General features: G+C 41.8%; 1 protein-coding gene across 7 annotated transcripts in view; it reads right to left on the bottom strand.

The window, feature by feature from the left end:
- INTS8 (integrator complex subunit 8) overlaps positions 1 to 15,224 on the bottom strand; it is a 58,445-nt gene extending 43,221 nt beyond the window's left edge. For 3 of the 7 annotated variants that reach the window (XM_003902986.5, XM_021942509.2, XM_009213354.4), the window contains exons 1-7: positions 14,936 to 15,222; positions 13,470 to 13,644; positions 11,449 to 11,589; positions 10,762 to 10,833; positions 9,187 to 9,238; positions 6,002 to 6,184; positions 1,304 to 1,411 (exon numbers count right to left, since the gene is read on the bottom strand). In XM_003902986.5, coding sequence (XP_003903035.1) covers positions 1,304 to 1,411; positions 6,002 to 6,184; positions 9,187 to 9,238; positions 10,762 to 10,833; positions 11,449 to 11,589; positions 13,470 to 13,644; positions 14,936 to 15,065 — 861 coding nt within the window. In that variant the 5' untranslated portion in view covers positions 15,066 to 15,222. Of the gene's footprint in view, positions 1 to 1,303; positions 1,412 to 6,001; positions 6,185 to 9,186; positions 9,239 to 10,761; positions 10,834 to 11,448; positions 11,590 to 13,469; positions 13,645 to 14,935 lie in introns of all 7 variants that reach the window. The other 4 variants (XR_002523895.2, XM_009213353.4, XM_021942510.1 and 1 more) reach the window with 2 other exon arrangements.
- Between the last annotated feature and the right edge of the window lie 538 nt (positions 15,225 to 15,762).

Below are 15,762 nucleotides of genomic sequence, written 5' to 3'. Positions count from 1 at the left end.
TATGGTCTGTTTTTGTCTGTCTCTTAGGCTGTAAATTATGCAAAGGGGACAAAAAAATAGTAAGAATATGCACTAGAGACTGAATGTGGCCCAGAAAGCCTAGAATATTTGCTAACTGAATATTTGCTAACTGCCCCTTTACAAAGCAAGTTTGCTGAAGCTTAGAGTTTTCAGGCCAACATACAAAAGATGGCCATGATTATCATACCAAGTAGGTATGACAAGACATTAACAAAGAGTGTTAACATTAAAAACAAGCTTAAAGGTTTTAAAAGACATATACCAGCAGAGATTTAAAGGAGAGAGCAAAGAAAGCATAATCATCACTCAATTGGGAAGAACAGAAATGCTTCTACCCAAACAGGATTTAAAAAAAAAAGTTTGAAAAAATATGTAAGTTTTAAATTACTATACCTGAAATGCCGTAAAATTAGAAACCAGATGAATTTCCTAGGCAAAGTAAAATGGGGATTTCTAACAGGTCTATCTAGAATAGCTAGAGTACTTAAACCTCTAGGGTATTTAATCAATATCTCTACTAAGAATAGCAGATTGAAGTGGGAATTTTCCCAGGCACCAGGTATACAAAAACCTAGTTATATATATATACTTTACAATTCAGTCATCTGAATCATAAAAAGAAAAATGCAAATGAAAAACACAGTAAAAATGTTTACCCATATTAGGAATTAATGAAAGGCAAGTTTATAAAAGATACTGTATTTCACACATCAAGTTAGCAAAAAAAAAAAAAAAAATTTGTTAAAAACTCACTGCTAACTGAAGTGCCCTATGAGAAATTTACCTGGAAAGTAATTTGGTTTAATAAATTATAGCCTCAGAAAAATAAATAACCATTGACATGGTAATAACTGTAGGAACTTAAACGTATCTGAAATCTGAAGAAAAATTTAGGCTTCAAGATACAAATATTGCAGCTATATAATAACCTAAATGCCCAAACATAAGGGAAATTAGGTAAATCAGAGTACTTCCCCATAACATGATACATTTATAATGCCTAGTCAAAGATTTAAGCAAGATACAGAGTATTTACAATATGAGCTTAACTGTACAAAAACAGAGAGAAAAAAAACTGGAAGAAAATTTACTAGATTTGTAAAAGGGGTTATATTTCCAGATTATATTATTACAGATTTTTAAAAACCAGTTTTAGTACTTTCTTGAACTTCACACATTTATAATAATGAACATGTTTTTATCATCAGAAAAATCAAAGCCAAAAAAATGTATAGATGTTTCAAAGAACTGAATATTAAGTGCCTATTATGACTGGATTTACCTCTGCAATTAGTTCTTTGGTTCTAAAAAATTTTTCCCTGGCATTTTCATAGACAGCTGAATTTGTGGAGCCTTGCTGGAAGTATGCTGCACCCAAATCATAGCACACCTGAAATAATAATGAACACCGATTTGCTTAACAATTTCTCAGGTACTTAAGGGCTGACAGAACCAAAACTGTATCTCAGGAAAACACAGAAGAAAAGATATAAAAAAATACATATTCCAAGGAGCAGTGCTACCATCAGTGTTCTTAGTCACAAGCAACATAAACCAACTCTGATCAATTTACGCAGAATATTGATTTACTGAGTAGATTTTAGGTCGCCTACAGAATTGTTAAAAAGGCTAAAGAATCTGTCTAGAAAAAAGGGCAGGGGAGGCATGCAGTCAGGATGACAGCCAACACTAGTCTAGTGAAGAATCTCAACAGTAGATTCCACAGCTCCTGTCACCTGTAGCCACCAGGACCAGACCCTGAAAGCAGCAGTTACACTCCTGCAAGTGCTGTCCCCAGAAACTAGATTTTACTGTCACTGTTGCCGCTACCCACCACCACAATGGTTTCTCCATCACCCTCAATGCTATGACTTACTAGGACTAGCTCCTGATTCAGTCTAAAAGAAGCATACCCATCTGTTTGTAAAACTTACATGATATGCCTGCCCTCAAGCCAGATAAGGCTAGAGAAAGCTAGTATTGGGAGTTTTTAGTTTATTCTGTAAGAAGCAGGCTCTGCCTCCCGCAAGTCTGAAAAGAACGGGAATTCTTTTAACACAGGAGACGGGGAAAAAAAAGCTGAGGAGCCCCTCAAAAGTGAAGATGATGCACATCTACCATAACATACTGGTTAAATTGAGAATTGTAGGCTAACTATAAAACTTTTCCAGTCCTGTGTTTCTATGACAGAATTTGTATGTAAGATGTCGACACTAGGCAAAAAAGAAAATAATTTGTATGTTTTTCAAAAAGCTTATATTGACACCCGGAATTACCGAATGCAAACCTCAAAAGACTCAGATTATTTAGTTCAACTTGGCCATTTTATGGATAAGAATACAAAGGCCCAGAAAGTGACATGAAAAGCATATAACCAAGTAGTGGAACAGCCAAAGTTTGAATTCAGATTCCTAAGCTCGTAATATTCTGACTCGAATTTATTCTACACATGGCTGACAGATCAAGTCTTCTTGATCCGACTAAGAAGTCTTCAATTATTCCCCAAAACAGAAGAAAGTTCAAACTCCTTGGCTTGATCTCTAAGGATCTCAGAATCTGGCCTAATCTCTCTTTCCAAACCTCTCTACTGTGCTCTATTTCAATCACACCAGCCTTCCCAAGTCCCCATTCACATGAGATCCTAGAAATATGCTTCATTCCACACCCCTCACTCCTTTTATACCACCAAACCAACCTTTGGCAACAGATACTTACTCCTCTTCCAAACTCCTAAGCTATAATCATGCCCGGTATTCATCATGAAACCACTCTTCACTGATTTGCTTTATAAATATGGTTCTGTCCAATGAAACCAGGTTAATTCTCCTTAGCTTCTACAACATTGCTTTGCACTATTTAGCCCACACTACATGTTTGGCCTTTTTTTTTTTTTTTTTTTTTTTTTCTGAGACGGAGTCTCGCTCTGCCGCCCAGGCTGGAGTGCAGTGGCCGGATCTCAGCTCACTGCAAGCTCCGCCTCCCGGGTTCACGCCATTCTCCTGCCTCAGCCTCCCAAGTAGTTGGGACCACAGGCGCCCGCCACTGCGCCCGGCTAGTTTTTTGTATTTTTTAGTAGAGACGGGGTTTCACCGTGTTAGCCAGGATGGTCTCGATCTCCTGACCTCGTGATCCGCCCGTCTCGGCCTCCTAAAGTGCTGGGATTACAGGCTTGAGCCACCGCGCCCGGCCCTTTTTTTTTTTTTTCTGAGATGGAGTTTCACTCTTGTCACCCAGGCTGGAATGCAATGGTGTGATCTCGGCTCACTGCAACCTCCTCCTTCCGGGTTCAAGCGATTCTCCTGCCTCAGCCTTCAGAGTAGCTGGGATTACAGGCACGTGCCACAACGCCTAGATAATTTTGTGTTTTTCGTAGAAACAGGATTTTGCCACATTAGCCAGGCTGGTCTAGAACTTCTGACCTCAGGTGATCTGCTCATCTCGGCTTCCCTTGGCTGATTTTCATTCTAGAGAGTTTCCTCATTTAGCATAGGGATGCTAAAAGAGCAAAAAATACACACATACACACACACACCCCCATGCACATATATGCATACTTACTATAGTTATATGTAATTCCCCTTTCTAGGCAAAGATAGACCGCAAAATACCAAAAAGATATTTTCAAGTATTACTCTAGCAACTGACTAGCCATTACAATGAGTTTAGAGGTTAAGAAGTGGTCAATAGATTTACTATAAAAACAAAAAAGCCTGATAATGAAGCTGCCCTGAAGGGCAATAAGGCCTGGTTTTACTGGGAAAAAAATAACAATTTTTCTTTTTAAGTCTAAGGTAAATTTTAGCATTGTAAAGAACCTACTTTAAATATGATCTGGTGACTAACACCTGTAATCCCAGCACTTCGGGAGGCTGAGGCGGGTGGATCACCAGAAGTTGGGAGTTTGAGACCAGCCTGACCAACACGGAGAAACCCCGTCTCTACTAAAAATACAAAAATTAGCCAGGCAAGGTGGTGCATGCCTGTAAACCCAGCTACTTGGGAGGCTGAGGCAGGAGAATCATTTGAACCCAGGAGGTGGAGGTTGCGGTGAGCCGAGATCATGACATTGCATTCTAGCCTGGGCAACAACAGTGAAACTCCATCTCAAAAAACAAAAAATTATCATGCCAGGGAATGAGTGTTACCACTAATTTGCCTTTCAAAACACAGGAATTGTCACTCAGCTATGTAAGTAAAAGAACATTTGATAGTTTACCTAGCACACACAGATGTTTTATAGGAGTTTTGATTTCAGGTTGTATCATCCACCATATTGTGAAAATCAGAAGTGTCATCAACTACTTTTAAACAGGTTCTGAAAGATTATGAGATACTAAGTACCAGTAACACTCCTATATGCAAGTTTCATCAGTGATTTTAAAAGGTTACCAAGTATCCTGTTATCCCAGCACTTTGGGAGGCCGAGGTGGGAGGGATCCCTTGAGCCCAGGAGTTGGAGACCAGCCTGGGCAACATAGGGAGACCTTGTCTCTATCAAAAAAAAGAAAAAAAAAAAAAAAGGTTACAAAGTATCAATTCATTACTCTTACTACTGCTGCAAACTGCAGCTCACCCGGCCTTGAATAAATGGTTACCTTCAGCTCTACAAAAAGCTAATCTGCAAAGGCACCTTCCCAAACCTGTCGTAACTATTTTTACCCCTTTCCAGAAAAGGAATTAGTGATAAAAGAAGCCATGCTAACTCATACGAATAAGGAAAGATAATACATTTTAGAAGGTACAAGCCTAGTAGCCCTCTCTAGGCAACTGAATACTTTAAAATTTTCATTTTACTAAAAGTTCTATTCTAGAAAGATGCAGAACATACAAAAAAAAAAAGATGTCAAGCAGTTCATAATCCAGTAGGGAAAAAAGATATAAACACATAATATAATATGTGACAACGAGCATCAACTGAAAGCTGTGAAAGGAACTAGGGGCCCAGAGTTAGAGAAAGCGAGCAAACTTAAGATCCCTGAAAAGCTAGACACTCTCTCTTGAGGTCTAGATTTTTCAAAGTCTAGCACAATATTAGTTTTTATTTTCTTTTCGTCTATTAGATTTCTAATCATATGAATGAACTGTAAATCAATTACATATAACTGTATTCTCAGTACTTAAACTCTGTCTTCTAAACACAATCCGGAAACTATTTCAGAGACAACAGATGACATAAAATTTCCCTTCCATTTCTTTTAGAAAAATGTCAATTCTTGTAAATGTATAAAGTAAATACAATGCAGTTTTAACAGCATCTTAAGAGACAAAGGCAGAAATAAATTCTAATTAAAACTAGGAGGATGGGCCGGGCGCGGTGGCTCAAGCCTGTAATCCCAGCACTTTGGGAGGCCGAGACGGGCGGATCATGAGGTCAGGAGATCGAGACCATCCTGGCTAACATGGTGAAACCCCGTCTCTACTAAAAATACAAAAAACTAGCCGGGCGAGGTGGCAGGCGCCTGTAGTCCCAGCTACTCGGGGAGGCTGAGGCAGGAGAATGGTAGCCGGAATGGAGCTTGCAGTGAGCTGAGATCCGGCCCTGCACTCCCAGCCTGGGCGACAGAGCAAGACTCAGTCTCAAAAAAAAAAAAAAATAAAAAAAACTAGGAAGATAATCTCATGTTAAGATTTTCCAAGGCTGGGCACAGTGGCTCACACCTGTAATCCCAGCACTTTGGGAGGCCAAGGTGGGCAGATCACGAGGTCAGGAGATCGAGACCATCCTGGCTAACTTAGATGAAACCCGTCTCTACTAAAAAATACAAAAAAATTAGCCAGGCGTGGTGGCGGGTGCCTGTAGTCCCACTTACTTGGGAGGCTAAGGCAGGAGAATGGCGTGAACCCAGAAGGCGGACCTTGCAGTGAGCTGAGATTGCGCCACTGCACTCCAGCCTGGGCGACGGAGTGAGACTCTGTCTCAAAAAATATATATATTTTTACCAAAAAATTGCCCTACATAAATTAAATATCAAATGAATACCTGGCACTGCATTTCTTCGGTTTTGACTTTCAATCCAGCAGTAGAACTCTCAGTTTCTCCATTTACCATGCCTGGTTCCATGGCCAATAAATCTAGAGTTCTCATCGTATGGACATAAAGATCCTTGTTTAATTTTAGGGCTGCTTCCAGTACCAAAATAGAATCAGCGGCTTGTTCTTTCAGCTACAGAAATCAATAAAAAAAAATACAAAAATAGCAACTGATTATAATAACCAAAATTATTTACAGTCTATTTAGTAGCTCAGTACATTAAGCTATTAAAAAAAAATTTTAACACAGCAAGAATACAATTAAATTTGTTGAAATAAAGTTACCTTAAATGAAAGAAAATAAGTTTCTATTGTGAGGTTAGAAAATATAAAAAACAGGAGGGCTCGGCATGGTGGCTCACACCTATAATCCCAGCACTTTGGGAGGCCAAGAGGGGCAGATCATGAGGTCAGGAGTTTGAGACCAGCCTGACCAACATGGTGAAACCTCGTCTCTACTAAAAATACAAAAATTAGCTGGGCATGGTGGCACACACCTGTAATCCCAGCGACTCAGGAGGCTGAGGCAGGAGAATCGCTTGAACCCGGGAGATGGAAGTTGCAGTGAGCCAAGATCACGCCACTGCACTCCAGCCTGGTGACAGAGCAAGACTCCGTCTCAAAAAAAAAAAAAAGAAAGAAAGAAAAAGATAATATAAAAAACATGAAAGACTAGTATCTTTTTTCTGTAGAAAAATTAATACTTTAGGTCGGGGGCAGTGGCTCAAACCTATAATCCCAGCACTTTGGGAGGCCGAGTGAGGCAGGAGGATCATTTGTGGCCAGGGGTTCAAGATCAGCCTGGCCAACACGGCGAAGCCTGTTTCTACTAAAACTACAAAAATTAGCTGGGCGTGGTAGCGTACACTTGTAATCCCAGCTACTCAGGAGGCTGAGGCATGAGAATTGCTTGAACTCAGGAGGCAGAGGTTGTAGTGAGCCGAGATCATGCCACTGCACTCCAGCCTGTGTGACAGAGTAATACTCTGTCTAAAAAAGAAAAGTTAATGCTTTAAAGATTTAGCTGGTGGCTGTGCACAGTGGCTCACGCCTGTAATCCCAGAACTTTAGGAGGCCGAGAGGGGCAGATCATGAGGTCAGGAGTTCGAGACCAGCCTGGCCAATATGGTGAAACCCTGTCTCTACTAAAAATACAAAAATTAGCCAGGCATGGTGGAGCACACCTGTAATCCCAGCTACCTGGGAGGCTGAGGCAGAAGAATTGCTTGAACCCAGGAGGTGGAGGTTGCAGTGAGCTGAGATCGCACCACTGCACTCCAGCCTGGGTGACAGAGCAAGACCATCTCAAAAAAAAAAAAAAAAAAAAAAAAAAAAAAGACTTAGCTGGACACAGTGACTCATGTATGTAATACCAGCACTTTGCGGGGTCTGAAGTGGGTGGAGCGCTTGAGTCCAGAAGTTCGAGACCAGACTGAACGACATGGCAAAATCACATCTCTACAAAAAATACCAAAATTATCCAAGTGTGGTGGCACATGCATGTAGTCCCAGCTACTGGGAAAACAGATGGGAAGATCACTTGAGGCTGGGAGGTGGAGGTTGCAATGAGCCAAGATCAGGCCACTGCACTGTAGCCTGGGCAAAAGAGTCAGACCCTGTCTAAAAAAGAAAAAACTTGATTTGTTCCACTTGATTTGTTCAAGGAATCTCTGTATGCTTCATTGTGCCAGCCATTTTATTAGGAACTAGATAATAACAATGAAATGATACAGGCTCTGGCTTCCACATTCAAAATACTACAGCATATTTGCTATAGTGAGATACAGATCGTTTCTTACCTTTTTCTCTCCTCACCCAGCCCCTATACCTCACATGGTAATCTGGAACATTGTTGGTGCTAATTACTGAAATTATTTCTAAATTACAGAAACTGTCAGGTTTCTAATTTTCCATTATGTAGATCAATTTAAAAATAACTGCTAGGCCAGGTGCAGTGGCTCACACCTGTAATCCCAGCACTTTGGAAGGCCAAGGTGGGCGGATCACTTGAGGTCAGGAGTTCGAGACCAGCCTGGCCAACACGGTGAAACTCCATCTCTACTAAAAATACAAAAAATTAGCTGGGCCCAGTGATGGCACATGCCTGTAATCCCAGCTATACAGGAGGCTGAGGCAGGAGAATTGCTTGAAGCCAGGAGACAGAGGTTGCAGCGAGCTGAGATTGCATCACTGCATTCCAGCCTGGGCAACAGAGCAAGACTCTGTCTCAAAAAAATAAAAAATTTAAAAAAAAAACAACCTATTATAAAAGTAATTTTAAAATATAAACTATACATGTTTGTCATAGAGTTTTTGGAAAATACAAAAGAATATAAAGACGTCATCTGTAAAATCAGTTTCTCATATCTACTAATGTATCATGAAATAGTCAAAAATAGAATCAATCAGTGGTAAAGTACTCTACTATTAAAACTGAAAGTCTACATGTGATTTAGAATACTACCTACATCCTAATAGTAAAAACCTTAATGTCACGGCACTTAGACCTTCACAACTCTCATGTCCCCAAGATTAGAAGATACATCAATACATGCTTTAAAGGCAGGGATCCCCAACCCCCAGGCCATGGACTGGTACCAGGGACCAGGCTACACAGCAGAAGTGAGCAGCGGGTGAGCAAGAGACGCTTCACCTGTATTTACAGCCACTCCCCATCGCTTGCATTATGGCCTGAACTCCACCTCCTGTCAGATCAATGGGGGCATCAGATTCACACAGGAGCGCAAACCCTATTGTGAACTACACATGCGAGGGATCCATCTTGCGTCCTCCTTGTGAGAATTAATGCCTGGTGATCTGTCACTCTCTCTCATCACCCCCAGAAGGGACCATCTAGTTGTAGGAAAACAAGCTCAGGGCTCCCACTGATTCTACATTATGGTGAGTTGGATAATTATTTCCTTATATATTATAATGTAATAATAATGGAAATAAAGTACACAATAAATGTAATGTGCTTGAATCATCCTGAAACCATCCTTGCCCCCCCCCCCGCCACATCCGGTTTCATGGAAATTGCCTTCCACAAAACCAGTCCCTGGTGCCAAAAAAGTGGGAACTGCTGCTCTAAAGTTGTTCCTGAAATGTTACTGTGTAACTGATGCCAATACTTACCACTTTCAAAATGTTTTCTGTTAGCTCTTTTTCCTGTTGCATTTGATTCATCCTAAAAGAGAAACAATTGAAAACAAAAGTATCAAAAGTTACTCTCAAGACTAAAAAATTCAAAACTTAAGAGCATCATTCTTGAAAGTCAGGTTCAATTTAAATAAGAGTGTTTTTAATGTTATTTATTTTCATGTTTGAAAAAACAAAACCCTCAACTATTACGACGCTTATTAATGTACTAGTATTTTCTCATTTACTTTGTTTGGGGTTTTTGTTTGTTTTTGAGACAGGGTCTCCCTGTCACCCAGTTTGGAGTGCAGCGGCAGCCTCAACCTCCTGGGCTCAAGTAATCCTCCCACCTCAACCTCCCAAAGTGTTAGGATTACGGGTGTGAGCCACAGCACCCAGTCTCATTTACTCAATTTAAGAGCAAAACTTACAACAAAAGCTCATTTGAATCAAGTTAGAAACTATGCTCTCTAGCTCCAAATTTGGGTAAGCTGCCATGTGGAAATTAAGAATCAGGTTTAAAACTCCATCCTCCACTCCCCCGCTTCACTTGACTAGCCTTAAAAATAAAAAATTTTAAAAAAAGGAAACCTCCAGATATGATCAACTTTTGTAATTGTACTCTAATATTTACATATATTAATTTCCCCATATACAAATGTATCTTTTTCAAGACAATCTAATTAAATGAAAAAAATATCAGGCTGGGTGCCATGGCTCACACCTGTAATCCCAGCACTTTGGAAGGCCAAGGGAGGTGGATCTCCTGAGGTCAGGAGTTCGACACCAGCCTGGCCTACATGGCGAAACACCGACTCTACTAAAAAATACAAAAATTAGCAGGGTAGCCGGGCGCGGTGGCTCAAGCCTGTAATCCCAGCACTTTGGGAGGCCGAGGCGGGCGGATCACGAGGTCAGGAGATCGAGACCATCCTGGCTAACATGGTGAAACCCCGTCTCTACTAAAAATACAAAAAACTAGCCGGGCGTGGTGGCGGGCGCCTGTAGTCCCAGCTACTCGGAGGCTGAGGCAGGAGAATGGCCTGAACCTGGGAGGCGGAGCTTGCAGTGAGCCGAGCTCGCGCCACTGCACTCCAGGGTGGGTGACGCAGCGGGCCCCCGCCCCAAAAAAAAAAAAAAAAAAAAATTAGCAGGGTATGGTGGCACACACCTGCAATCCCAGCTACTTGGGAGGCTGAGGTGGGAGAATCACTTGTACCCAGGAGGCGGAGGCTGCAGCGAGCCGAGATCACACCACTGCATTCCAGCCTGGGTGACAGAGTGAGTCTCCAGCTCAAAAAAAAAAAAAAAAACTGTACAGAACAAAAAAAACCTTAGTGCTTTCAGATAAATGGCACAATTCCCAAAGCACTTCCCTTCTTAGAACTCTGTATCTAGCACATTACCTGACTCTCCAGCCCCTCTAACTCCTTCAAACAAACCTTCACACAGGCCTTCTGCCCTCCTATTCCTGTTCTACTTCTTCCATAGCAGAGCTTATTAAAAACTTGCAAACATTTTTGAAACTCTAATGAAAAAAGCGCCAAGTAAGGGTCATAGCCACCAACTTACACACTTAACTGAGGGGGTCCAGGTTTCGCCTGTTTGACTGGAAAACTACTTTGAACAATTGTCCTAATTGCCCTGAAGAAAAAACAGGAAAAAGAAAATTTCATACTTATAAATGTCATCTCAATTATTCTTTCAAGTACTCCTTAGGTTTGCATAAATTATCTGAAGCATTAAGTGATAAGTCATCCACATTTTTTTTTTTTTTTTTTTTTTGAGACGGAGTCTCGCGCTGTGTCACCCAGGCTGGAGTGCAGTGGCGCGATCTCGGCTCACTGCAAGCTCTGCCTCCCAGGTTCACGCCATTCACCCGCCTCAGCCTCCGAGTAGCTGGGACTACAGGCGCCCGCCACCACGCCCGGCTAGTTTTTTGTATTTTTAGTAGAGACGGGGTTTCACCATGTTAGCCAGGATGGTCTCGATCTCCTGACCTCGTGATCCACCCGCCTCGGCCTCCCAAAGTGCTGGGATTACAGGCTTGAGCCACCGCGCCCGGCCAATCATCCACATTTTTAATCAGACTGCCTTTCATCTATGCAGTCACAAATTTTCTCCACCATCAGACTCACAGTTCCCAAGATTTGAGAAATCCCTGCAACAGAATGGGTCCATTAAAAGCACACCCTTGAAAGCCACAGTGCAATAAAACAGAAGTTGCCCAACACATTCCGAGTTTCTGAAAACATTTACCATCTATTGTAGAGAAGTACAGCCATGGCAGTGGTCGGAGGTAAAGTGGCCAGATCCATGTCTACATGCTTCGTCCCAGGAGGAACTTTACTGATGCAGAGTAGTTCATTTAGTAGCATATTCAATACTGGAACAGACAAACTTAAAAGGAAGAAGCAAAACGTACATGTTTGCATGTTAATTGTGAAAGAAACACAAAATACATACAGAATTCCATATCCTCACTGAAAATACCTACTTTGTTAAGGAACCACATCTCTGGGTTTAGCTATCAAATGCGAAAAGATTTTTAAAGCTTTTTATTATGAAAAAACGTAAAACACAAAAGTAGACAGAATATAATGAACCCCTATGTACCATCATTTAGCAATTATCATCTGATGGCCAATTTTATTTCATCTCTACTCTTCCCCACTTCCCAAATCATTTCATCCATAAATATTTCAGAATATATCTCAAAAAATTAACTCTTAATATAAGCACAATATTAATTTCGCATCTAAAAAATTTAGACTTGCTTAGTGTCAAACGGCATATCAGTGTTCAATTTTCCGGCTGCCTCATACATACCATACTTCTTTGTACCTATTGCTATCTGTTGCTGTCTCTTCAGTCTGTAACATACAGGCTCCCCGCCTCAGATTAAAACTATGCTTTATGGTGGCGGGCGCCTGTAGTCCCAGCTGCTCAGGAGGCTGAGGCAGGAGAATGGCGTCAACCCAGGAGGCGGAGCTTGCAGTGAGCCCAGATCGTGCCACTGCACTACAGCCTGGGTGACTGAGCGAGACTCCATCTCAAAAAAACAAAACAAAACAAAACAAAACACTTTAAAAATTCTAATATTTAATGCTGAAGAATGTGGTTAAAAAGAGGATTTCTGAATACTACTGGTGTGAGTATAAACTCTTTTGGAATGCAATCTGGCAATATCTATGTGTCTTAAAAATGTTTATACTGCATGATCCAGCAATTTAAGGAGCTATCCTAAGAATCCAACTCAAAATACAGATAAATTTATTTTACAGGCAAAGATATTTAAGTCCTGTGACTTATATCAGTGAAAAACTAGAAATAAACTAAATGACTGTCAATTAAGGAACAGTTAATAAATTATCCATACAAAGGAATTATCTCCAAAACATAAAAAAGGGGAAACGTTCATGATACTGCTAGGTGAAAAAAACCAGAAATCAAAACAGTATATAGGATACGATCACAACTTTAAGCCTATGGAGAACAAAGAACAAAAATTACATGAAAATGTTAAAAAAATACTCTCTCCTCCCCCAATTATTTCCCATTTTTTGAATTTTTCCCAACTTCCTATAAGGGATCTTTTTATATTGTGATGAGAAGGGGATAATAAATCATTTTCTAATCACAGCCTTTAAAGTATTTATTTTTAAGCAAATAAGCACTGACTCTAATCAGCTGTTTTAACAGGAGACAGTGATTTATGACCAGTAAAATTAACTAAATTATTCAATAGCAAATCATCCATATTACACATCTATCAATTTTTATTCAGTTTCTTCAGATATGTAAAAGTCACTTGAGAAATTTACAACAGTTTAGGTGTGGATTTTCTCTAGTTACCACATCAAAAGTAATGTTATACTTGCATATTTTATCAAGAACATATAATCTTTATTTTATTTTTTTTCCGAGTATTACTCTATCGCCCAGACTGGAGTGCAGTAGCACCATCTCGGTTCACTGCAACCTCAGCCTCCTGGGTTCAAGTGATTCTCGTGTCTCAGCCTCCCAAGTAGCTGAAATTGCAGGCACCCGGCATCCTGCCCAGCTAGGGACAGGGTTTCACCATGATAGCCAGGCTGGTCTCAAACTCCTGACCTCAAGTAATTCGCCTGCCTTGGCCTCCCAAAGTGCTGGGATTATAGGCGTGAGCCAAGGCGCCCAGTCTGTAAGTTCTAAGAGCCAATATCACAAAAGCAGATATAGAAATAAACCAATATAGCTAAATAGTACTTCAAATGAAATTTCACTGAAATCTTATATACCTTTTCTCTAATATGTCTAAGTCCCACTTCAAATGTGCAGCAACTTTAAGAGCAAGTAGTTTTAAAATACGATTTCTCTTGTTATCAGGCGGAGGTTGAACTTGGTTTTGTTCATTAACTGAAGGTTTGGAAGCCTGTTCCAAAAACTGAACTATAAGTTGAACTGGTGCAGGATCTAGGATTTAAAATAAAATAAATTCTTAAATTTAAGTTTTAATTATGAAGATACAAAAGGATTCACATTGGTTTGTTTTTGTTTGTTCTTTTTTTTTTTTTGCCACAAAAGGAATCCAAACAGCTGTGCTGTTAAAATGACTAAGGAATACCATATGTAAGAAGTGTGCTTGGGTGTTAAAGCAGATGAGGAAGAGTGGTAAGGAGGAAGGGTAACATTAGAGTGGAAGAAAGCAAAAAAAAGCACCTCATGGGGAAGAACATAACAGTCATAGATTTCTGGTTCTGCAAATAACCAGTGCCAATTAGAAGAATGAGATACAAGCATTAGAACTACTATTTTGACACTTAATTAGGGGGGGACCTCCATCAAGTGACCTCTCTGCACCTGTTTCCTCCAATGCAAAATAGAAGATACTATCACCTACCTCACAGATTATGAAGATTAAAGGAGTAACAGATGTGAACAATTAAGCACAGTGCATGGCAACCTGAAAGCACTCAACAAGTATCTTTCAAAAGGAATGAATTAAGGGCATCATACGGGTGGCAAAATTGCCTAAGTACATTAACTTCTTACACAGTGCTCTCTATCAGTTAAGGCCAGTCTACGAGACTGAACAAGCCATATATAGATTTGAATTTAGAAAAACGTTATCCGAGGAACTTACCTTTTGGTGCCAATACCTTTTTTGAGAATGCCTAGAGTTTTCCTCCTCCGCCCCCATCACACCCATTTAACTGGGCTATTAATCATTATCATCACTATACAAAGCCATCTTGCAAATGTGCAGCAGTTCCTGCTTTCAAAGATTTTCTTTTAATTTACAGCCCAACTTTGGAATAAGAGTTAATAAAATCCCCTCATTGAAGAACAAAATGTTTAAATAAGAACCTAAGATAATAACTAGTGTCAGGATCAGCATCCAACAGCTGATTTCTCCCCGTCTTCCTGAATTTATTCAGCTTGGGGTTCAGTGAAGGAGGGGTCTGGTCAGCCTCCCCGACCCAAGCAACCACAAGACCCGCCTCGCAGGCTCTAAGACCCCAACAGTAAAAAGGTAAATCGTAAAAAGGACCAAAGGGTTTGGGCTGACAGCGCCAAGCCCACCCCTCCGGGGTTAGGAGAGCCTTTGTTTCGAGCTTTTCTTTGACCTCCACCCGGGCATGTTTAAGGCAAGCGAGGAGCCCGGCCGCAGCTTCGGTGGCCGAGAAGGCGGGGAGCGGATGGAAACCGGGCGAACGGCTCCGGTGGCGGGGTCCCGCTCCCCAGGTGCAGGCGCCGCGCTCACCCGGGCAGGGCTTGCGCAGATGTTTCTCCAACAGTGACTCCTCCAGCAGGAACTCAAACCAGCAGGTCTGCGGCGGGGTGCAGGGCCGGCTGGAGGTGGCCGCCTCCCGGTCCGCCGCCTCCGCGCTCATCCTGCCCCCGCCGCCGCTACCACCAGGGCCGCTTCCCGGCTCCAACCTGACACTTGGATGCAGGCCGGGGCCTAGGGTCTGCGGAATCCGGCGAGAGAGAGGCCGCGCTCCGAACGTCCGGAAACTCACACAATCCAAAATGGCGGCGCGGGCCAGACGGAGCTGCGAACCTGGATCCGCCTCCCCGCGCCACCGCCGCGCCTTCGGACCAATCGTTGTTCGGGTTGGAGAGGATGGGGGCGTGACGAACCCTCTAACCACGCCTCCTCCCGGTTGCCATAGGAGACGGCGCCGCATAAAGCCGGGTAGCGGGTAGGCTTTCCCTGTTACCTGATAGTTCTCCAGCGAGAATATTTTCTCAATATTTTGAGAAATACGGGCCTCAATATTTTCGTAAAGGCGAAGCGATGGGTTCTAGCTGTGACCCAAGCAAAGTTTATCCCCTGTGCTTTCAATTTCCCCGTTTCCATTTCTGAGATTTCGTCGCACCTGGGTCCTCTCCGCAGATGCTCCCGCTGTCCCGCCGAGAACACCAGCTTCCTACCCGCTTCCTGGACGGTTGGCAGCATACAGTGATATCCAGCTTTGCTGCTTCTCAGGGCTAGCTCCCGATACTTAGAGCCTAGTTGATCCTTTCGATGTCCCCGCTAGAGGCGCTGTTAACCCTATCTTACATCCGTTCTGTGATGTTCTTGTA

The sequence above is a fragment of the Papio anubis genome, chromosome 8 (genome assembly GCF_008728515.1).
Source record: "Papio anubis isolate 15944 chromosome 8, Panubis1.0, whole genome shotgun sequence".
In the NCBI taxonomy this organism is placed as follows: Eukaryota; Metazoa; Chordata; class Mammalia; order Primates; family Cercopithecidae; genus Papio; species Papio anubis.
The sequence above is the reverse complement of the archived record's forward strand: the minus strand, read 5'-3'. Positions and strand labels throughout refer to the sequence as shown.